General features: G+C 41.6%; 2 protein-coding genes across 4 annotated transcripts in view; one reads left to right on the forward strand and one right to left on the reverse strand.

Moving 5' to 3' along the window:
- Positions 1–19,849, forward strand: part of LOC117465691 (cadherin-6-like) — a 55,508-nt gene extending 35,659 nt beyond the window's left edge. For 2 of the 3 annotated variants that reach the window (XM_034108658.1, XM_034108659.2), the window contains exons 6-12: positions 335–522; positions 4,191–4,444; positions 11,661–11,797; positions 14,404–14,525; positions 15,369–15,486; positions 15,734–15,985; positions 16,756–19,849. In XM_034108658.1, coding sequence (XP_033964549.1) covers positions 335–522; positions 4,191–4,444; positions 11,661–11,797; positions 14,404–14,525; positions 15,369–15,486; positions 15,734–15,985; positions 16,756–17,258 — 1,574 coding nt within the window. In that variant the 3' untranslated portion in view covers positions 17,259–19,849. Of the gene's footprint in view, positions 1–334; positions 523–4,190; positions 4,445–7,590; positions 7,666–11,660; positions 11,798–14,403; positions 14,526–15,368; positions 15,487–15,733; positions 15,986–16,755 lie in introns of those variants that run through there. The other variant, XM_071206892.1, reaches the window with a different exon arrangement.
- A 2,514-nt stretch (positions 19,850–22,363) lies between these two features.
- drosha (drosha ribonuclease III) overlaps positions 22,364–25,379 on the reverse strand; it is an 85,385-nt gene continuing 82,369 nt past the window's right edge. Inside the window, exon 32 of the mRNA XM_034108601.1 lies at positions 22,364–22,989. Within this exon, the coding sequence (XP_033964492.1) occupies positions 22,847–22,989 (143 nt within the window). The 3' untranslated portion in view covers positions 22,364–22,846. The remainder of the gene's footprint in view (positions 22,990–25,379) is intronic.

The raw sequence follows: 25,379 nt of genomic DNA on the forward strand, positions 1-25,379 counted from the left end.
TCTTTCCTTTTTTCCACTAACAGGGTCATTAATAATAGGCAGGTTGTGTCGCTCCTTGGGTGTCAGGGGCAGTGGTGTTTCTTTTCCGGCCAGTGTATTGTCCTCATAAATTAATCTTGGGTGTATTTTTAGGGCTTCGATGCTTCTCTATTATGCTTTTAGTTGTCATGAATTTTTTAAAATAGCAGGACCTCAGATGTCATGACCCTGCTCACGAACATTTTACATTTAGTTACACTACAGAGCTTTTACTAACTTGATCCAAACTTTAGTTTTCTCTGTACATCTGTTCCTGGAACCACCAAATCACTCGGATGTTTTTGTTCCTCCGCAGCCGTCTATGAGTTCAGGGCTCCTGAATCCTCCGATATTGGTTCTGCTGTGGGAGTGATCCGGGCCATGGACAACGACATAGGCGAGAATGCGGAAATGGAGTACAGGATCATCGGGAGCGACGGCCCCGGCATGTTCGATGTCACCACCAACAGGAGCACACAGGAGGGGGTCATCTTGCTGAGAAAGGTCAGAGACTCGGTTGGTGTTCTGTGAGGGACGCATAGGGTTAAAGGCACAGAGGTATAAAAGCTGCGCCCAAGTATTAATAGAAAAGGTTTACTCTGGCAAAAACAAACACACATGTTAATACCGACATATTTTGTCTGGGTTATTTCAAAATAATATACATTTTTGAAATTATTTCCAATATCGTCCCAAGATAAGACAAAGAACTACAACAGAACCAAAACAATCCAGTATTGCATACACATCACCACAATTAAAAAAAAGAATAGAAAATATCTCCTGCAACTCCTTTTTTTGCAACATTTCAAATTGTCCAGAGAATCCCACGAATGACCATGTGTTGTGTTACTGCGGATCCCTTAAGTGTTTGAATGCAATTTAAATACTGGCGAACTGGGCCATAACAAATGTACACTTCTATATAGAAAGGGATAATGCCCCAGGACATTGTAAAAATGGGGCTCAATTTCATAAAACAGCATTCACACATGTAATTATTTATTTATATTTTTGTGCTTTGAGAACCCTTGACTTGATTCCACCAAACCTGCACTGTACCGTATGAGCATCACACATCTCGTTTGGGCAAACAAGAGGAAACAACACAAGGTAGTGCACTCAATAAAGCAGAAAGTGATAGAAAGTGATAGTGTCAAGCCTCTCTGCTGCTTTCGATTGATCGCTTCCATCATGCCATCATTAAATGGAAGATGACATAATTGCCTTTTGTAGCAGTGCTGTAGTGGATGATGTGAGTGTGTGTGGGGAGTCTGCGTGCGCTAATTCTGAACCTAATAATTAAATGGGCTTGTCAGGAGTGTGTCCCATCACCGCGTCCACCGGCCCTTCAAAGCAAAAGACCCTCCCATTGAGGGCGGTCTTAACAAGAAACGCTGAAAATCACCGCCTAATTTTATGTTTTTATCCATGGCTTCAGAAAACGGCTTGTTTCCAGCGATCACGGACCCGCCATCCTTTCATATGTACAGGCAGCCTGCGAGGAGCTCACTCTGATCTAGCTGCTCCCGCTCAGCGCCGGGCGCACATTCATTAAAATGCACCGCTCCCCAATTATTGCCATGAATGGGGGGATACCTTCAGTGTCTACAACTTCAAAAAGTTCATAGAAGTAAACATAAAAGGGAAAACATCTCGCCAACCTGTGCGGAATAATACCAATCGTTGTGTTCAGTCCATTAAATGATAGGATGTAAGAGGAGTGTACAGTAGATGCAGCATTATTGGATCACACGTGAAAAATAAAAATGCTGCTTCCTTTTAAGCAAACAAATTGGTCAAATAGAAGTGTGTACCAACAGAGGAGGTCTAGCATAAATCCACTATATAACTATGTAAACTGTCTGCTTTTATCATACTCAATGTGAACTTATCATATAACATAAATGTAGAAAAAGTATTGCTCACCAGAACCTTAACTATTTTCCTTTTTTCTTTGTATGTTCTTTTTAATCATACATGCTTATTATTCATTTCAAATTATACAATGTGAGCAACTTAACAATAACACCCTTAAAAACAAAGTATTATCAGTATTTTTCCATCAGTCAGAAAAAAAGCACACTAAAGCCTCAACATCAACTGACTCGTCAAACTGCAATATCTCCCTTGTTGATCGTACACTTATCTGATACACTGATGTCTTCATTTAACGACTAAAATGAAAAAAACAACAGATGTCACCGAGCAGACATGGAGAGACAACTGTGATTCATTGTTTCATAGAGTGTGGCAGGGATCAGGAAATGGAGTTGAAACGCACAAACATCCAAGAAATTTGCATATTTTTGTTGGAAGAAAAATAACAAAGAACAATGGAAAATGTGTACCACAGTATACTCAATACCTGCAATTATAAGTCCAAGCAAACGATGTAAATGTATACATTATTTGTCTAATGTTAGTGTCATGCTAACAAAACACATTTCTTACCAGATTTCATGGCTATAACTTTAATCATGTGTAATGCTGTACAATAACCCAACAATGTTATGGTTTGTAAAGCCACACCACTCACAATATATTCAGGATATGGCAGCAGTTTATCAAAGGCCTTTAAACGTCATTATTTGTATTTAATCGACATTGCAATCGCGATATGACCCTCTGCGATTATCAGTACTATTATCTATGTTATCACCCCAAATGGAAGCGATTGAATTAACTAAAAAGTGTGCGTAAGCGAATCTGCGAATTCGAAAAATCTATAATTTGTGTGCGCAGTCTAATTATTATGCACGCACATGCTGCAGAGCCGACCAATCAGGCTCAGTGAACCATCTGCCTTGTTTGGTCACATGACTATCCACTGAGGAACGGATGCTAATGCTAAATGAACACGCAACCTGTTGCATGCATGGATTAAATTAAGTAAATTAAGCTACAGTGAAGTTTTCTATTAAAAACGCAAACAACAGTTGCTACACCATCCGGAAACACGACGCAAGTGTACCAGCACCTGAAACAACACAGAGAAAAATACAAGAATGCACGGCGGCAGCGAAAGTTACGAAAAATAAAGACAGCTACAGGTTAGCTTTCTAGCTAATGTGTAAGTGGGGACGCAGCGGCCGTCCACACGGCGGCGTCTGAAGATCGACCAACAACCAATCACATTCATCTCCCGCCCCCGGACACTTGCGTGGACGCTGCGTACGTCATGTCTTCACGGTGATGTGTTGTTAGAACTGAGTGAGGTGCGTCTGTAGCTATCAGAGCTAACTTTGCCACTAGTACAGGATCCAGTGTTTTGTACATTTACTTCACCTTTTCTTGTTTAAGATAACTATATGTAATCTTTCAATTTCACATTGTAATGATTAATGTTCTGTACACACACACATTATTTGTCAAATAGGAAGTAATTAAAATAGTAATTTACAATTTATTTGTATGTTACAGTAGGTAATTAAAATAGTAATTTACAATTTATTTGTATGTTACAGTAGGCCTACATGTAATATGATACTAAGTTTATATGTATGAATTTAGAAATACACATTTTAAAATTATAAGTAGTCTGCATTTTCCTTTCCCTAACTAAGCAAGTATACCATTTGTTCACTCGGGTTAGGTTTTTCATTTAATGTTGTCAAACGGTAAGTAATTAAAACAATACTTTACACTTAGTTAAAATACTAAGTTTGTATGACTTTAGAAATACACATTCTAAAAGGTAGTAGTCTGCATTTTCCTTTCCATAACTAAGCAAGTATACCTATGATACCATTTGTTTTATTATATTGCAAATCGCAATAGTGCCAACAATAATCACAATATGACTTTTTTACCAAATAATGCAGCCCTAGTGTGATCCCCTGTGTTTCCATCAACGGTCTTGTTTGTCCTTGAAGAAGACGCGGAGCCCCTTTTCACAAGCTAATTAGACGATGCTCGGAAAAAGATTGCCAGTTTAATGAATACAATCCTAATCTGACCTGAAATTAAATGTGGCAGTATGCTCTGAATGGATATTAGTTTTCAGAAAATCAACAGCTTAAAGTGCAGCTGCATACAAATGAGTGTTCAGAAGCAACTATTAGAGGCCAAAACAACTCAGAGTGCAATTGTCTTTTTAATCCATGAAAGAAGGGAAAACATGTCACAGTATGTGAAACATCTCACTCAAACATGTCCTTTCTGTTTTGCAGCCTCTGGACTTCGAGAGGAAGCGACAGTACAGTCTCCGTATTCAGGTGGAGAATTCCCACCTCAACCCTCGCTTCTTCTCCGTGGGCCCCTTCAGGGATGAGGCGACCATTAAGATCGTGGTGGAGGATGTGGACGAGCCGCCCATGTTTGAGCGAGCCAGCTATGTCATGGAGGTCAAAGAGGACGTGGCCAGGAACACCGCCATCGGCTCCGTCAGCGCATCTGACCCCGACGACAAAAACAGCCTCGTCAGGTACAGAAGCGCACGCACGCACACACACACACACACACACACACACACACACACACACACACAGACACAGACACAGACACACACACACACACACACACACACACACACACACACACACACACACACACACACACACACACACACACACACACACACACACACACACACACACATCTTCAAGGAACAATATCAGTGTTTGGCATGTTACGATTGTACTTAAATAGGGATGCTCCGATCGCCAGTTTTGGGGCCGATCGCCGGAATCAGTATCGGGCGATACCGATCGCCGATCCGATCGAGTGGGCGGGGCCTAAATGGAAGATTTAAACATCACTTTAAATCTTCCATTTAAAGTGATGTTTAAAACTCAGTTACTGGGGCTCATTCACTGGAGCCTCCACAAACAACAATCGACTTAATTATTACATTCAAATGATGTACATTATTCAAGTTTACATTCACTTTGGATAATAACACGGGAGAAATGAGCGGAAGCGCTCTCTTTTCCTCTCTCCCTCCCCCCTCTCTCCCTCTCCTGACAGCCTGTCAGTATCTCATGCAGCTCACTGATCCAGTAATGAGTGACCCGACAATGAAGAATACATATATTTATAATAACTAGTTTAGCTTGTTCCAGAGGTAGATAAAATAGCTAAGTGTGTTAGGCAGTAGTATAGGCAGAAATGTACTTTAGGGTGGGCCTGTAAAAAATAGGGTGGGCCAGATTTTCTTCTGCGCATCAGAAGCTAACAACAATCCCCGCCGGTACCGGTGGCAGATTACTTTTAGAATACTTTTGGAATACTTTCTTTTTCCATAACAGATGGGTATGTTTTGGTGAACAGGAGACACGTATTTTACTGTTTTCATGGCTTATCAAGAGCACAAACACAACATCTTGGTGTCATTCTGGACAGCTCTCTCTCTTAAAACTTCTTAAAACCTTTCCTTAGAATATGTTATGAATTGTAAGGTGTCCTTGGGTGCTTTGAAAGGTGCCCCTAAATAGAATGAATTATCATTATTATTTATTATTATTATTATTATTATTATCTGAAACGATGTAATAACTTTTACAACTTGTTCCAGTCACTTGCCCCATGCATTCAGCAGCAGCAGGCCATTCACTTTGATTTTATCCCGTTATAAATGTCATCATCATCTTCGAATAAAGAAATGCTACATAAACGTTATGTTGCATATTTTATCTAACCATCTCCGTTTCTAACTTTCATTATATTTTAAAAGAGATCTCTCTCTCTAATCTGCGTGTGGGGGCGGGGCCTCACAGACAAGCTGCAGCGCTGTGCAGTGTGCACACAGTTCTGCCGGTAATGAATATTACATTTTGTGAGGAAACTTTTCCACCAATAATTCCAATAAGTATTCCAAAATGTATTCACTTCAGGTTTACGAAAGTAAAAAAAAAAACTGTAATCAGATTACTCGTTTTTTCAAATGTAACGCCAGCTGAATACATTTGATTTTTGTATTCTGATTATGTAACGCCGTTACATGTATTCCGTCACAACTCAACCCTGTGTATATCTCTCCGGCAGATGAAAAACATCCACCTCTCCGGGACGAGGGAACCGTGCGGCAGAGTTTCCGTTAACATTTCTTCTGACAGCCCAGCAGCAGGAGAGGTGGGGAGAGGGAGGCGGGGCTATTTCATCGTTATCAGAACATGATCGTGGAGAGTGGGGGCTCTTCTTGGAGTCTGGCTTTTTAAAAAAAACAAAGTTCTTTAGTGAACTTTGAGCCATCATTTATTTTGCAGGCAGCTCTCTGCCTCTCTCACGTTATTATGGCGCGCGCCGGAACCAACAATCAGTTTTTTACCGTAAATTAGTTCGGTTCAGAGGATAAAGCACATACAAGTTTGTGTGCAAACTCACAAATAAATGTGCAAGTGTAAAACGAATCTGCAAATAGGCTAAATATTTTCACAAATAAAAAAAAGATCTGTGAATATCTCTTTAACATTTACAACTTTCGATCAGGCATTTGTGAATCCATTTTGTATTTGACTACCAAAAATGCGCTTGCGGATCTCAAATCTCTGCTCGTGGATCTCACATTTCTGCTTGTGGATTGTCTTTTTACACACACGGAATTTTGAGACATATTTTCTGCCGGTCTCGGCTAAAATCTACTCGTGTCACTCGGTGATTTTCGGAAACCACGTGAAACCTGCTGATGACGACATTTCCCGCTTGACTGAATACACAATAAACAATGAAGAAAGAGTTTTATCTGGGCTGCTTCGCTGCCAGCTGCTCCCCGGGACCCGAAAGTGGCGTATAGCCTGTATTTCAACATCAACGAAAGTGCTCGATATATGCTATATTGATCCAATAAACTATCACTATAACATGATGATGATGGCGATGATGACGATGATGATGGCGATAAAGAATGCATCTAACGTTCCGCTGCTCATTATAATAAAAAAACAGAGCATTAAACAAACCATCATGCTCTTACTTTGAAATCATGCGGAAATGTCGTCATCAGCAGGCCATCACGTGGTTTCCGAAAATAACCGAGTGACACGAGTAGATTTTAGCCGAGACCGGCGGAAAATATGTCTCGAAATTCCGTGTGTGTAAAAAGACAATCCACAAGCAGAAATGTGAGATCCACGAGCAGAGATTTGAGATCAGCAAGCGCATTTTTGGTTGTCAAATACAAAATGGATTCACAAATGCCTGATCAAAAGTTGTAAATGTTAAAGAGATATTCACAGATCTTTTTTTTAATTTGTGAAAATATTTAGCGTATTTGCAGATCCGTTTTACATTTGCAAATGTATTTGTGAGTTTGCAAATATTTTAAATGCATTTGTGGATGGTGTTTTACATTTACAAATCACATATTTACACACAAATTATTTGTATGTTCACACAAATTATTATGAGACATATCTATGCCCATAGATTTGCTACCGTAATTTCTCGTTTGGAATATGAGGAAATGAACTGCGGTCTGGTTCTCCCTGTGTGTGTGTTTCGATGCGCTTACCGGTCCGGCGGGCGGAGCTGCAGGATTTCTGCTTCACACACACGTTGCATACCGCTATTTTACTGTCTTTTTCGGACACCTTAAAATAATGCCAGACCGGTGAAGCCATTTTGGCGAGCTTGTTTTGCCGCACACAGAGAAAAGTGTCATGTATTTTACGTCATGCGATCGGCTCTCGCGATCAGCATGTTTAGAGCGTGAGTATCGATCGGAGCATCCCTATACTTAAATCATCATTATCCAATGAAAAATATGTTGCTAAAAGTCCAGATTGAAGCTACTAGGTGAATAAGAGAAAGGGCAGTCATTATAATACTATTTTATATTTTGGACGTTTATCCCCATTGTTGATCAACAGGGATGTGATTGGTTGAAGTGAGCCAATCAAATGTCTTTAATAGGTGGTTAAAGACAGATGATTTGGATACAAAACTGGCAAGTATGTGTTTTTAAAGTTCCTTCCCTTTTCCAGTTTGAATTACTGCTAAGATTTTTTTTTATATCAAACTATCTGATTTGGCTTTAGGGTAAAAAGTAGATCTTCTCCCTTAGAATTCTTTCAACATAACGATTGCATTAAAAACGTAATGAGGCCTTGGTAGGGGATGCATTGTTAACCGGAGAAGGGACAGAATATCACCCGCACTACTTGCTTCATGGAGATCCCAAATTATGCAGGCATTCTATTAAATGGGAGTAATGGCAGTGAGGTGTCTTCCACTTTTTCATTTTTATGATGCACTAAGGGAGTTGGCTCTCAAGGTTGAAGTTCCAACACTTTATTGCAGGTGTCAAATATGATATCATTCTCTTTTATCGCAGATCATCAAGGAGGTAGCTACCCCGTGGCATTTAAAGGTGCGCAGTGGAGGAGGCTCGGCGGCCTGGGGGCTACCTGGCATCAGGAAGTCACTGAGACGCTTATCTTTATTAGCTTGCCACAACACTGGCAGACACCAGCACATTGAGGCATGGACTTTTAACACAATTCCCTCAGTAACCATAGGTGTCTGCATGCATGCACATTGTGATGTGATCCACTTGAAGGTACGAAAGGCCTATTTCTTAACGTAAGCTATTCAGTCAGTGTCATCCCGTCATGAAAACTCATTACTGATGTGCAAGTTCATAAAACATGATCAATATTCAAGGTTTTGAAACGTAAAATGGAAATTCACACAAACAGGAATGTTTTTTGAATATTATACATAAGTAGGAAAGATAAGCCAGAGTTTTAAAAAGCTGTCATCTCTTGAACATTTTTTAATGGCCCTGGAAGTCAATGAAGCGTCTAAGTGCTGCAATATTATAATGTGTTCCTGTCTTTGGCTTAATAGTTTGGCGTGAATGTTTAGAGAATTTAACATGAAAATGTATTTAAGTGTATTCTGTCTTTTAAGGTTTAGAAATATTAACTGACACCATGGTCATACACAAAAAAGTATGGTGGTGTTGGTCATTTAAAAAAAAGGTTGCTGAAATTCAGCTTCATTCATTACCTTGAATACAGTTATCGCAGAATAGAAACTACTCGGGAGCTTTCAAATGTGATTCAACAGCATTCAACAAGGAAGATATTTCAAGTGCTCATACATTATTTGTGAGATAGTTGGTTCATGGACCTTGGGGTGAGATTGTGTTTCCAGGTTTTCTGGTGGTCTTGGTTTCATGTAACCGCTTTTCCATATACTTTACATAAACCTATTTTGAAATGTATCTTAAAGTACTTGCTTTACATAGAAATGTATTGATTTAAAAGTTGTTGAAACAACCATCTTACAACCGTAACAACTTTCATCTAAATATAGCCCAGTTCAAACTCCTGACCTGCAAATCCCCAAATCAATACTTCTGCCGGGTTCCTGCTGATTTGTTCTTGGAAAGTCTCCTTCTGAAAACACTGTGGCGTGCCAGCCGCTCGTGTAGCTTGTGTAGGGAGGAAAGCAGGACAGCAGAGAGCTTACACACCTCCTGAAAACTCATCTCTTTCGACTCCACTTCGAGCAATAGAACATTAACAAAGCACTTATATACTAATAAAGAACTGGCTTACCTAAAGCCAGTTGAGTAGCACTTGAAATGTTTTTGCTCTATGAAGCCTGATGTACTTATATGATTCTGTTTTCTTCAAGTTTGTATTTTGTTGGTCGAACGCACTTATTGTACGTCGCTTTAGATAAAAGCGTCAGCTAAATGTAATGTAATGAAAGAGGATATATGTCCCAACACGCTGATCACTAACATTTCTGTAACCCTCCATGTCCTTCTGCCTGGCCTCCCGTCCCGCCAGCTGCCTGCCTGCTGAGAGCAGCACTTTGGATGTCCGGTCAGGACGAGGCGCGCTGTTATCTCTCCGTCATTAATCAGGGGACGGGGGGGGGGGGGGCTCAGCCAGCTGAATTATTGGGAATATTAGAAAAGCAATTAGTAAAGCCCACGGCCGACGCACATTTAACGAGGTTAGAGTTACTGCCGGGGCCGACGAGGTGGTAGGCGAGGCAGGAGGTGACGAGGAGGGAGGGTTTAGACAAAGACAGTACAAATGCTTGATGCAGGAGGAGAAGCTGGGGGGAGGGGCTATAGGAGGGTAGAGAGGGGGGGGGGGGGGGACTGCCGAAAAGGGAGTGCGGTGGTGCATTGAGAGCACCGGTTCATCGTCTCCCCTTGGGGGTCTCCTCCCTCTTACGCTGGCCCTCCTGATGCCTGCTACTCCATTAATCACACTGATGTATCACAGTAGTCTGGGAAGCAGAGAAAAACAACACGACTGGATAACCTGTTGGCTGTGTGTGTGTTAGTGTGTGAGTGTGGGGGTGGGTGTGGAGGGGGCTGGCTGCTAACATGTATCTGTTAGCCCCCTTGACAGTATACTTTATACTGAGTCAACTCACCTCAACCTTCCCTGTAGTTCTAACCAGTGATTCTGTTAGTTTGTATTCGTATGTAAGCTCAAGACAATTCTTTTGAATACATTTGAATTCACAGAAATCAAGGGAAAGAACTCAAGTTATTAATTGTGCAAATTGCAGTCACTAAAAAATTACTAATAATTATGCAAATCTCTCGGTAAATATAACTGATTATACAGGTGGGGTAGAGAGACCACATCATCTGTATCCCTACAACCAACAGCAGAAAAACAGAAGGGATGCCATATGTTGTATTGTTGCAACACACGTACAGATACAGCTAAAAACCTTCTTAGCTTCATTTTGATGTACAGGTTGCAGTAGTTGAAAAAGTCAAATCCAACGACCACACCAGGCTTTTGTCCTTTTTATATAGCAATATATTTTCAATTATTGCTAGTAAACAAAACAACTTGGAGGAAATAACCACACACAGCCACGAACTACAGGTTTAAGCTCCATTTGGATGTGTAGGTGATTTAAAGACAGAATTCAGCTAGGAAGGGATCAGCTGACGGCCCGCTGTGAGCTGGCTCGATGGGGGGCCGTGAGCGACTAAAGGGAATATCGATCCCTCCTTGATAATATGTGCTAAATGAGACGACTAGTTAGTGAATGTCTTGCTGTTTCAAGCAGAATGGATATTTCTCCACTTGTGGACATGTCATGGGGTGACATTTGTAAAGCTCAGAAGCAACTTCTCCTTCTAGAAACCATACCCTGGTAAATCTGGATAAGACCTCGATACAATATTAATGAAAAAGTCCATTTAAGCCCGTAGACAATAAGGCCGTTGGATTATCCCGAGTGGTTTCTGTAAAAGGATACAGCTGGTGAGTTTGTGTGTATGTTGAGCAGCTCTCGTTTGTGTGGCAGCAGAGGCGTTTATACCCAAAGTTGTGCACGCAAACCTGCAACTAACTGCGTGGTTAGCTAACACAAAGCGTAAAGAGAAAATGTGTGTTTTTTGTGATATATTTTAAAGTGACCCTTTATCAGCCTGAGAATGTATAGAAGCCTCCTGCCGTTCTTTTTTTTTATTGCAGGTGAAACCATTTTCTTCCTTTCAACAAAGTTCCTTTGAGGACAAACGCTGCCTTGGATTTATGCTAAAACTAATCTTTTTCTTAATGCGTTCTTTTGTGGAATGAAAAATGTCAGTTGAACAAAGACTCTTCCGTAAATGTGACCATTTTCACTCCGGTTCACACCTGAGAAACTCTAAACTCCACACAGCCTGAGTGCGCGGGTTTAAAAGGCGATCTCTGTGTGTTTTTGAGCAGGTACTCTATTGATCGACGCACGGACATGGACAGAATGTTCAACGTCCATGCAGGGAATGGGTCAGTGTTCATCCTCCGGGAGCTGGACAGAGAAGAGAACGCCTGGCACAACATCTCCGTCATCGCCACAGAGTTCAGTAAGTGTAAAAGCTTTCTCTTCACCTGCTTCCTGTCCATAACATTTTATTTTTGGAATTGATATTAGTCCCTAAAAGCACTCAAAAGACGTGAACTCTCAAAACATGGCCTGGGCCTTTTATTTTAAACAATTATATTCAAGACAGGCTTTTATCTTAATGTTCCACGTTATAAAATATTATAAATGACTTCTATTTTCTGACCCATATAATGTCCACAGCTTTATGTCCATAAGTACAACAACAAAGTAACATCGTACTCACCAATCTCCTGCTCTGATTTTTCTTTCTTTTTAAACTAATTAATGATTACTAATTAAATCCACTTGCCTTTTCTTAGTGTTTTAATTAAACAGCGCTTCCTGCAGCTGCACACTAAAGCCCTACAGTATATGGTTGGGAAGCCAACCCATTTCCTTCCATCAATGGTGTAAAGTGTATGTGTGACATTTATGGTCCTGGGGGTCTGTAAGCATCTCAAGACATCCTGAAATGTTTCAATCTACCAGGCATATGTTTCCTATTCTATCTCTAACTGCACAGCGATGAGCACTTATGGTGCGCCTTCAGAAAAACTCTCTCATCACATCGCTTCCATTCAGCTCTGACTGCCCCCCAGCTGAGTGGTCTCTATATCCATCTCGCTATAAGGCCTCCTGTAGACCTCACCTTAAACAGCTACAACCCAAATAGAAAACAAATCTGGCAACACATACAGTGGGGCAAAAAAGTATTTAGTCAGCCATCAATTGTGCAAGTTCTCCCACTTAAAAAGATGAGAGAGGCCTGTAATGTTCATCCTAGGTACACTTCAACTATGAGAGACAGAATGGGGGGAAAGAATCCAGGAAATCACATTGTAGGATTTTTAATGAATTAATTGGTAAATTCCTCGGTACAATAAGTATTTGGTCACCTACAAACAAACACGATTTCTGGCTCTCACAGACCTGTAACTTCTTCTTTAAGAGCCTCCTCTGTCCTCCACTCGTTAACTGTATTAATGACACCTGTTTGAACTCGTTATCAGTATAAAAGACACCTGTCCACAACCTCAAACAGTCACACTCCAAACTCCACTATGGCCAAGACCAAAGAGCTGTCAAAGGACACCAGAAACAAAATTGTAGACCTGCACCGGGCTGGGAAGACTGAATCTGCAATAGGTAAGCAGCTTGGTGTGAATAAATCAACTGTGGGAGCAATTATTAGAAAATGGAAGACATACAAGACCACTGATAATCTCCCTCGATCTGGGGCTCCACGCAAGATCTCACCCCGTGGGGTCAAAATGATCACAAGAACGGTGAGCAAAAATCCCAGAACCACACGGGGGGACCTAGTCAATGACCTGCAGAGAGCTGGGACCAAAGTAACAAAGGCTACCATCAGTAACACACTACGCCGCCAGGGATTCAAATCCTGCAGTGCCAGACGTGTCCCCCTGCTTAAGCCAGTACATGTCCAGGCCCGTCTGAAGTTTGCTAGAGAGCATTTAGATGATCCAGAAGAGGATTGGGAGAATGTCATATGGTCAGATGAAACCAAAATAGAACTTTTTGGTAAAAACTCAACTAGACGTGTTTGGAGGAGAAAGAATGCTGAGTTGCATCCAAAGAACACCATACCTACTGTGAAACATGGGGGTGGAAACATCAAGCTTTGGGGCTGTTTTTCTGCAAAGGGACCAGGACGACTGATCCGTGTAAAGGACAGAATGAATGGGGCCATGTATCGTGATATTTTTGAGTGACCACCTCCTTCCATCAGCAAGGGCATTGAAGATGAAACGTGGCTGGGTCTTTCAGCATGACAATGATCCCAAACACACCGCCCGGGCAACGAAGGAGTGGCTTCGTAAGAAGCATTTCAAGGTCCTGGAGTGGCCTAGCCAGTCTCCAGATCTCAACCCCATAGAAAATCTTTGGAGGGAGTTGAAAGTCCGTGTTGCCCAGCGACAGCCCCAAAACATCACTGCTCTAGAGGAGATCTGCATGGAGGAATGGCCAAAATACCAGCAACAGTGTGTGAAAACCTTGTGAAGACTTACAGAAAACATTTTACCTCTGTCATTGCCAACAAAGGGTATATAACAAAGTATTGAGATGAACTTTTGTTATTGACCAGATACTTATTTTCCATCATAATTTGCAAATAAATTCTTTAAAAATCAGACAATGTGATTTTCTGGATTTTTTTTTTCTCATTTTGTCTCTTATAGTTGAAGTGTACCTAGGATGAAAATTACAGGCCTCTCTCATCTTTTTAAGTGGGAGAACTTGCACAATTGGTGGCTGACTAAATACTTTTTTGCCCCACTGTATATATTTTCCAGGAATACTTTTTTACATGGAACATCATTTACCTTCCATAACCAAACTGCACCCGATACACTCAAAATGTTTTCTTTTTTCTTCAGCACAACTATAAAAAGCCCCTATTTCTGTCAATATAAAGAGGAATTCTTAATTTTTCTGTACTTAATTTTGGATCCATAACATCTTTACCTCGCCCCCTATATAAGAATGTGGAAAACATCCACACTTCTACTATAAAGGTAAAGAAATAATGATTTGTGTACATTAACAATTCTGTGTGTTCCCTAGACAACCCTCGCCAGATCAGCCGTGTGCCCGTTTACATCCGAGTGCTGGACGTCAACGACAACGCTCCAACATTCGCCACCAACTACGAGACGTTTGTGTGTGAGAACGCTAAGGCTAATCAGGTACAAAGCAGTCGTCATAGTTTCATCATGACTTCCCCTCAAGGATTATGAGTCCTCTTCCAGTTCACCGTGCAATTAGCGCATCTCAGAGAGTATCTGTAAAAACTGTCACGTGTGATTTAAGCTAGACGAAGATGGGTGGGATATCTGATACATGAGGAGCATTAAGCTCACATCTCACGTTGATGAATGCCCGTTTCCAAAGAAGGATTAAATAGTCCCATCTGCAGTGGTGAAAATAAGTTCAAAAGGATACGGCTGCATGATAAGCTATTTTCATGTTAAATGTAATACTCACATTCTTATCAACCACTTTTGTTGGGTATTCAACATGCAGCGACAAAATCCATTTGATACATCAGTGTTTCCAGCTGTGTTCCTTTCACTGATAATTGAGCAATTTAATACTTTGAAAGGGTTTATTCTGCTCCCATACCTGACATTTAAAGGTGGGGTAGGTAAGTTTGAGAAACCGGCTCGAGAAACACTTTTTGTTATATTGCATGGAATGCTCTTAACATCCTGATAGCAATGAATATCTGAAGTGCTTTGACAAAAAATCCATCAAAAAACGTCATCTGTGGAAGCCGTGGCGCTGTAAAAGCACGACCAATCATTTGAGCCGACCCGGCTAAAATAACTGGATGGCCTACCTGCCTGTCAGCCTTCCATCTGTGCACAAACTTATCTCGTGCCCGCGTTCGTGTGTGTTGGAGGAGGGGCTCTGTGAGGAAGTGGCAGATTTTTTCCGACTGTATTTTCAATTTCTAGCGCACTCGAGCTGGTTTCTCCAAAATGACCTACCCCACCTTTAACGTATGAATCCCCTGTTTCTTATTTCAGAGGATACAAACTGTGAGCGCCACAGATCCTGACGATCCACTCGGAGGACACCGGTTCTTCTTCAGTCTCGCCCAGGAGGCTGCTGGGAAGGCCAACTTCTCTGTCCGCGATAACAAAGGTAACTCACTCTCAGCTGATGCTTCTGGTCTTCACATTCACTTCACTCCTCTGCATAATGCTTCCATAAGGCACTCATACCTAACCACATTGAGTGCCGTACTGCACATGATGTGATTTATAGTTTTTCATTCAAGAGCAATTTCAAGCACATTCACAGACCAAATCCAATGTTGAGTAGAGTTTATTGAAGTATTCATTTAGGTCATTGATGTCTGCATAGTAACCGGACATCCTGCTGTTTTCAGACAACACGGCCTGGATCCTAACGCGAAGGAACAGCTACAACAGTCTTCAGATGAGCATCTACCACGTGCCTGTGGTCATTTCCGACGGGGTGTTCCCCATGCAGAGCAGCACCAACACGCTGACCGTCAGAGTGTGCTCCTGCGACCGCGAGGGCAACATGAAGCTGTGCAACGCCGAGGCGCTCACAGCCAGGGCGGGCCTCAGCACGGGAGCGCTGGTGGCCATCTTGCTCTGCGTCATCATTCTGCTCAGTGAGTACACACGCGTGCAAACATTTGAGCTCCACTGAAAATAAGATTTGAGAGTTTCTTTTAACTACAGTAAACATGTTTCTCCTCTTTTAGTTGAAATATTACGTAACACTATTTCGACATTTTGCCGTTATTTCAACACGCTATAATATTACTTTAGTCATTTACTGGTGATGATACTGTACCACGCCTAGCTTCGACGCACTATAACGTGCCTTATTCCCACATACAATACCATGTTTTTATTTATAATTTTTTTCAACATACTTATGCAAAAAAAGACTGGTATTTTATGTGGGAATAAGGCACGTTATATAGTGTGTCAAACCCAAGCGTGGTACAGTATGACAGAAAAGACATGTTGAAATATGGCTTCCTTTCGACCAGAGCCCTATAAAGAGAGAGTTGCGTCAACGGAAGCAAGTGAACGGAGATGACGCAGCTCTCTCTTTGATTTCGACATACTATACTTTGGCTTAAAAAATGACATTTAAAAACACATTCACACAATGTATTGTGTTTTCTTAAACTGCCTTACTTGTGAAAGTATGCAGCTTTGGCCCTGAGGAGGCAACATACATAATGTATCCTTGTGGTAGCCGAGCCTGTTTTTACAAAGTCAGACAAAGTCCCTGAACATCAGTGAACACTCATGCAACATCAACAATTCCCCCCGGACAGTCACTGGCCTTCAGAACAAGGAGGGGGGAGCAAAGCAACAACAGTCACCAAAGTCTGACGCTTGTTCTCTTTGTTTGTTGTCCCTGTAGTGATCGTGGTGCTGTTTGCTGCCCTGAGGAGACAGAGGAAGAAGGAGCCTCTGATCATCTCCAAAGAGGATGTCAGAGACAACGTTGTCAGCTACAACGATGAAGGGGGCGGAGAGGAGGACACTCAGGCCTTTGATATCGGCACACTGCGCAACCCAGAGGCCATCGAAGAGAGCAAGCAGCGCAGGGACATTGTCCCCGAGACCTTCTTCCCCCCGGTCCGACGGCCCGTGCTGCCCCCGATCCGGGACCACAACGGGGACGTGAGAGACTTCATCAACCAGAGGCTGCAGGACAACGACAGTGACCCCACGGCGCCGCCCTACGACTCCTTGGCCACCTACGCCTACGAAGGGACCGGCTCCGTGGCCGAGTCCCTCAGCTCCCTGGAGTCGGTGACCACCGAGGGAGACCAGGACTACAACTACCTGAGCGAGTGGGGCCCCCGCTTTAAGAAACTGGCCGACATGTACGGGGGCGACGACAGCGACAGGGATTCCTAACGAGAGCCTGGCACAAAGACAAGGAGAGAAAAATGTCAATGAAACACATTTTAAACTTTCGGGCAGTTCTGGTGCATGTGTGGCGATAAAAATGGCAAAAAGGACCAAGAAACGAGCACCGTTTGTCCACCTGCCGTCTCAACGCCACCGCTCACCTTTCAGTTGTCCCCGGTGACCAGACGTAGGCTTTGTGTGTCCAGTCAGTGTTAGTTGCGTTTTGCCTGGGTGAAGTGAAAAGAGACTTTGTGTCAAGACATTTTCTGTGTGTAAGGGTGTTCATGACGCCCGAATATATCTATACCAATATTTTCTTTTTCGTTTGTTTTTCAAAGCTGCGTGTGATGGACTCTTTCAACAAGCAGTTTTGTAAACCCTACAAATATGCCTATGTATTTTTCAGTGTTTCTGGGACAAAAACATGCTGCATATTGTGAGTTCTATCTTAGCTTGTGTATGTACGGTAATATGATACGCTGTAAAGTAATTTTTTTTTAAAAGGGATTTCTATTGTCCAAAAGATCCCTTCTTTAAGCGATGGCATCCACAGCTCAGCTTGAGCAGGAAGTGCTGCACAATCGTCCTCTCTGAGAATCCAGATACAGATTGGAGGGATGAATTTTCAAATAGTGTTGTGGAACATTGCTGTTGACAAGTGGTAAAGTAATAAAGCATACCTGAAGCTGGTAAATGTGGAATTTATGGCAACAACATACAAAAACCATAATTTTTGATTATCATCTCCACACAGCTGTAAACAATATGCTGAAAGGTGAGCCAAATATTACCTTGAGCTGAATGTCTTGATTTTTCCAGTTCACCCAACAGGCTGAAAAATAAATAAAAAACTGTTAAATTCTGAGAAACTGATAACCAATCTAAGAAACACCAGGCTCGGTTCGAGGGAAATGCTGGTCTGATTCACTCAGTACAGCATGGTGTAAATCTAAAAGTCACATGCGCTGTTATGATGCAACATCCTGTGACCATTAAAACAATTCACTCAATGTTATTTTCGTATCTGTGCGTGTGATGAAGAAACACGGCGAGATTTGACTTCATGTACCAAGCTGGAAGAATGATATTTCATTTAGAAATACATACAAAAAAATAAATCATGTGTTTAAATGTAAACTCTGTCCATATGTAAAGCTTTTATACTTCATTTGAGAAAGTATAAACGGATGAAATTGATCAAAAGAAATGCCTTAAATTATAAAAGTAAAACTACGCAATGAGAAGTGGCCTAAAATGTTGATTACCTTTTTGTGGGTGGTCGGATTCTAATAAGTCTAAAAAACAAACCTACAGCATAAAGCAAGGGTTTTTCTGATAAAGGTGTTGTGTGTAGAGGAGGCTCCGCCCACAGTCGAATGTATACAAATGTAACATAGCAGTTTTTGGAGATGTGCCAAAAAGCAAAGAGCACCAGTATTTTCCTTTTAAAATGACTCCTAATCATGTTCACCGCCCTTCATTACTCATTGTACTGTGTGTAGTTTTGAACATGGAGCTCACCCAGCTGATTTCCTGAGGGACGGACGGCCTCTCCTGTCGGGCCACTGACCCAGAGCGGTGTCCTCTGGAGAAGGTCAAACCGTTATCCTGCAGCGAGAACACACAACAGTTTAGCATTTAATGTCAAAACGGAACCATTTTTTAATCACTATTACTTCAACAATTAAACAGTAATGAAATGTATTTCATTACTGGAGGCTTGGAGGGTAAAATAATAAAAGCTATAACAAGCTCTGCCCTCACTTTAGCAAAAGGCCTACATGGGAGGAGGCTGACATTTATCAGACATTATAGGCTAATAACAAAACATAATGGTGTAATTTTTCACAGTCTGTACTCCAAAAGAGGCTTTCCAGAGCAGCACATTTAACAATGTAATTGACAGTGGTTGGACAATTCTTTACGCTCTGCTATTGTATACAAGCACTCGTTTTTTCGCCCCCTTGTTTTTGTTTATTAGCTTGTTGCTGTGGCTCCCATATATAAGTGGCCATTTCAGACTGCGGCAGTGTTGCTGTGATAAGCATTTAATGGGGTTAGAAACCCTTCACTCTAAGGAATCTGCTTCTCTGCCTCGAGGTACAATGCGAGGTCTCAAATGGACATCAACGTGACAGCAGCACTCCACAAAAGCATTTTTTTCCCCTTCACTATTTTCTGTCTCCATACAGGGTGTCGGCATATCGCCATTACAAAGACGTGCTTGTGTTTTCCTATGGAGAGTATAATTACCTCCAAGCATTGGCGCCATGCTCAGCTAAGATAACGGAAAGTGTTGCACATTTGAACGTACTGCCATTTATGTTCTTTCTTCAAAGTTGAGATGGTGATGTCCTCTTTCTCCAGATGCGGTAGATCTGTGGTTGTTGATGTGTAGACTCGGGCTCACCTCTACAACGGTATACTGTGTTGGTGACAATGTGATTGAGCAGTGGAGTTTTGTCGATGTAGAAACAGTTTGAGAGGTCGTGGTAGTGTAAGGGCCCTTCATCGTTGGCCATTCATCAATCTGCTTTGTAAAACGTGATATTTTGTACTGAATATTTATATGACACGATTAAAAATCTTTAAAATCAGCTTCTCTGTTGTCTTTGTGAGGTATTCTTCTGAAAAACATACATGAAATGACGACGCTGAAGTTGGCTTCCGATTCAGAGCATCCGAGTCTAAAGATTCTTTATAACACAGTTTGAGATTTGTGAAAAAAATACAAACACAGGTGGAAGGCTGAGGTCGCTGCTGCAGCAGGCCAGGATCAGAATCAGAGAACCTCCCAGCTGGGCAAGCCTTTATGCCTTCTTGTATTTTCACAAATAGAATAAAGGTTTCACAAATCTCAAACTGGGTTATAAAGAATCTTTAGCCTCTCTGGGATAATCCAGTCCAGATTTGATGAGTGTAGGTCTAGTGGTTTCAGATCAGGACCTGGTCTAATGTGGTCTACATGTAAAAAAAGCACTGAAATCTCCCTTGTTTGTATTTTCACAAATAGAATAAAGGTTTCACAAATCTCAAACTGGGTTATAAAGAATCTTTAGACTATGGGATAATCCAGTCCAGATTTGATGAGTCTCGGTCTAGTGGTTTTAGATCAGGACCTGGTCTAATGTGGTCTAGATAAAAAAAAAATAGCAAAATCTCCCTTTTTGTATTTTCACAAATAGAATAAAGGTTTCACAAATCTCAAACTGTGTTATAAAGAATCTTTAGCCTCTGTGGGATAATCCAGTCCAGATTTGATGAGTGTAGGTCTCGTGGTTTTAGATCAGGACCTGGTCTAATGTGGTCAGGATGCGAAAAAAGCACTGAAATCTCCCTTGTTTGTATTTTCACAAATAGAATAAAGGTTTCACAAATCTGAAACTGGGTTATAAAGAATCTTTAGACCCTCTGGAATAAATCGGCTATGCAGCGATTTAAGAGGTTCAAACACGGAGGATTGTTCGCTCAGCGCTGTAAATTAAATGTCCCTTAACTTTCCCCTTAACTGCGGAATCGGATGCTTTGAATCGGAAGCCAACTTCAGCGTCGTCATGAATGGACACTTTGAAAGGTTTATGTTCTTCTGGAATAACTCTCCTTGTTTTTCTTCTGGTTATGAAGGATAATTTCACTTTTATCTGAATGATGTTAGTGGCCACAGGCTAGCAAGCAAGAGATTTACCGTCCTCACAGGTAGGCTACGTATATATTACCTACAATAAATCTGAGTATAATAATGGCGCATTTCCACTGCAGCAGATAGTAAAAACAATGAATTAATGCTTTGACAAGTCTGCAGACAAGATGACAGGCGAAAAAACCTTAAAAATGTGTGTTTTCTGAATGGAGATCGGCTAAGCTAACGTTGTATATGCGCCGACCGTCCAGACATAAATAAACCAGCGACTGTATTTGCCATGACACATACTGTATTTGCCATGACACAGACAGTCTGTGGTTTGTACTTGTCTAGTTTCTGAACAGATATGAGGAGCTGTGAGCTCTGAGTGCTAACAGCTAACGGCTGATGTTTTGTGTTTCGCATTGAAGATGACGTCACGACTCCGCCTACACTGCGTTACTATAGTTACTGCCCCAGCTACTAAACTAATTGAAACGCAGCATAAAGTGGGCCTGGCCTACCAAGGCCTAACTATACCATACTAAGCCGCGCGAGGCCCTGCAGTGGAAATGCGCCATATAAGAGACTGACACGTCAGATGGTAATTCTTATGAAGGCCTGTTAAAGAGCTGGATCCAGAGGCTATACTGAGGAAATTGTTAATTAGACAATCTATAATTAAGATCTGTCAGACAGCCAATCGGATTTGGAAAGAGGTTTAAAAAGAAAGGGGGGAGAAAAAAAAAATAGATGGTTGTCGAGGAAACATTTTGCTTAGGTACTAGCCTTTGACCCAGCTCATCAGCCATTACTCTTCCTGCCTGTTGATGTCAGCTGATGAAGGACTTAGTTACAGTTGTCATGCAGAATGTTGATTATTCTCTCAGAGCTAGCTAAATATATGGGACTGGGGGAGAGATCTTCAGTTTGCCATCAAGTTCCAGCTCTTCCGTGTTTCATTGTGTTCGACTCCGTGCTCCAGAAGCTTGCTTAAAAATGGGATCAATGTGCTGATTGAACGCATAGGGTGTTTCTCAATGTCGAGGAAAGCTGCTCCCGAGCCACTAATTCAAGGATGCTACGTCATCGAGTCCCGCCGAAGGACTGTTCCAATGTCCAGGATCCTTGGAATTCTACTGAGGACTTCGTTGCGTACTTCGTTGAGGGAAATTTCGAGGCTGCACATGTGTATCCTCCGCGGTCTTAAAATCCCCACAATGCTTTGCGCACGGACACATTTCCCAACTCTTTGGCGGAGATCGCACTCCATTTAAGGCGGGGCCTCTCATATGACGCACACCTGTTAGCCTGTTCCACCATCCTTCGTTTTCCGAGGCTAGGAAGGATTCTTGCATCGCTTCTGAAGGACCTAACTCGGAGGGACCAAGTCCAAGGAAGCGTCCTCGACATTGAGAAACACACATAGACTAAACCCTTTTTCTGTTGTTTCTGCAAGCGGATACAAAAAAAGAAGCAAACCGACCTGTTGATCTGAAACTTTATTTACAATATTTCATGGTTTAATTAGCATTACATACTTTATTTAAAAACGTGTCAGCTGTTTTTCTCCATTTGTTAGTAACATTGTGAGCCTCTCAACAAAGTAATCTCAATATTTAAAGGTGACAAACATGAAAATAAGACAACATAAGGCCACCTTTCACACACCTACAGTACTAAACGGCATACAACAGGAAAGGGTCTTGCTTCATTTCTAATGCCGTTTGCCTTCTGTTCCACTTTAAGAGAATCCTGGACGAGTTCCTCCTAAATCTCCAGGTTAAGAGTCGAAGGTACTCCTCACCTGAGTCCCATCGGTGTTGATGGAGAACTTAGGAAACAGTCCATCATCATTACCAAACTATCACGGCTGCCTTTTGCCAGCTCTTGCCTGGACGGCAGCCACATCTGCACTCAGAGCTCCTTAATGTGGACGCCGCTCCTGATTGGCTTTCAGAACAAGATGCTGTCACTTCCTGCTCTCCTCCGGCTCGTCACTCTCCTTCTCCTTCTCCTTCTCCTGCCGCTCCCGCTCTCGTCTCATATCTTTCAGCTCCTGTCTGTATTTCCGCTCGATGAAGCGCTTCTGATGAGCCATCTGCGGGAAGTTATCTGGAGCAGGAGAGGCAGAGTGGGAAACAGAGAGGAGTCGACCAAGGAGAACAGATAGAGAGGGGGAGAGAGAGGGAGAGAGGGGTGAGAAGAGACAAGGTCAGTCCGACAGTTTAGGCTCGGATTGCACACACAATAGTTTTCATAAGCGAGTGTCATGTTGTCACCGTGGCCAAATGAGCCAAAATGTTGCCGGCAGTATTGCGGTTAAATTGCCCTCATGTTGTGATTTCATTAATAATGATAATGTAACAAGAAATTAGACAAGCCTTGTTTGCTTTCAGCACAATGACTGGGAGATCTGATAACATAATTACAAGTGAACATTTCTAAATGAGATCTGTAATAAGATGGTGTAGGGTGGCAGCAGAGCAAATAATACACATACGCTGATGGGGTGTTAACCTATAGGCAGACACTAATAACTTATTCCTGCAGTTAGATTCGATTATTCATAAATGTTTTAATGGTTTCATGACTTGATAACCCTGTTTCCTTTAGGGTTTTCTGCCTAATGCCAATATGGCTGAAGTAAAACTATCCCAATCTGGGCCAATACGGGGGGGGGGTCGGTGTTGAGGGGGGGAATGAGACAGGATAGGACTGCTGTCGGTAAAGGAAACTGAGTCAAAGATGCAGTTTCACTACCTCAACTCTCAATCCAGACATACTTGGGATATTAATCACATGTTTGCCTGTGGCCAAAAGATCACTTTCAAGAAAAAGTGATCGTTTGGTGTAAACATTTTAGGAAATAGTGAAAATTAAGAACCCAAAAATCCAATCTGACTTATTAAAACTGCTTTTTTGGTCTAGCCAAGAGTCCATAACTAAAATAAGTATTACACTTAAAAACAAATTAAAATATATGATACTCTTAAGAGTAAGAGGAAGCAGACTTTTTCTTTTGTATTTTAACTTTGAAAATGGCAGAGACAGTGTTCCTTTATCCGAATTGTAAATCAATGGATCAACTAGCTGCAACTTACATCTTGGAGTTATGACCAATTATTATTGTTTGATTATTTCTTCAATCGAACTACTCTTTTATAATGCTGTGTAATATATAAAATAGTGAAACATCACAAGTTCTGAGGGTCCAAGAGAACATCTTTAAACACATAAACCCCAATACATTACAATGTTAAAATGGAGAAGAGCAACTTCCTTGAAGAAGTTAAGAAGTTTTTTCTATCAGAAGAGTTATTTAGGAGAATTTCACTTCCCCTGGAGGAACATAGCTTCAGTGTGAGTAAAACATTGACCCAATTTGGAGGTACCTGGGTTGAACAGAAACGCTTTATTTCCCAGCTCTGACAGAGTTCACCCTACTGACCTGGGATTCTGTTATTCAGAGCCAAGGTAATTTTCCGTTTAGTGTTTATTACCGTGTCTCTCCAGCGCACACTTCAATTTAAAACAGCACGCCTGACAGAGACCCGGTGGTTTGTGTCAACTCGCTGAGTCACACATTTGACAGTGCACTTTTTCCGGTCACTGACCATGACCGTGCAGACCTAAACAAATTAAAATCCGTCTTTCAATACTTTTTCCTCCCACAGAAGTTTTAAAGTCGATCTGTGATGGAAAATGGAGAGGACCCACAAGGATTCTCATTCTGGCCTTTCTGCGACGGCTTTATTACACACTGCGCACTTCGGAAGAGTTTCAACAGCTGCATATTTTTAGTATTTCGCTCTGTACCTTGCTACGTTTAGTTTGAAGTAAGAGGGGAGGTAATAGAGTAGTTAGACACAACTAGAAAATTAGAAAAAAACATTAGTAACTGATCATTATTTGATGCAAATTCTGACAAATGCCTATCCCTTTTTATAAAAAGCATTCCTCATACAGATTTAAACATCCTTAAAGCTATGAGTCAGCACTTTAAAATTCAATGTCCTGCAGTACCGAGCCAGAACAACAGAAAACGTGTCGCAGTCTAAATACTAGATAGTGTATATTACCCTCCGATAAATGGGCAAATTTAATTAGGACTATTGTCCAGACAGTGGACTCACGGCTGATAATATGCCGCCTTAGGGTTTGAGCCGACTATCATACGATCTGGTGTGGATAATGTTTTCCCGGAAACGGCTGCTGAAGCCCCATAAGCACGGTCGGAGGAACACGCCACAGAAGTAAAAGCGCTTCCCCCACGTTGGAGCGACACATTATCCATCTGGATTCTGAGGAGTTGGTGTATTTATAAACTGCCTCATCTAATGTCCAATTAAGAGCACATTTAGAACTTCTTTCTGGGTGTTTCCGGGGTTAGATGACTGAGAATTCATTAAGCACTCCAGTCATTAATCAAGTTAGAAATGCACTTTGCTACCGTCATTTCACAACAATGGACATATGAGTAAAGCCTCACATTTCACAAACGA

Source organism: Pseudochaenichthys georgianus, chromosome 20 (assembly GCF_902827115.2).
Source record: "Pseudochaenichthys georgianus chromosome 20, fPseGeo1.2, whole genome shotgun sequence".
Classification (NCBI taxonomy): domain Eukaryota; kingdom Metazoa; phylum Chordata; class Actinopteri; order Perciformes; family Channichthyidae; genus Pseudochaenichthys; species Pseudochaenichthys georgianus.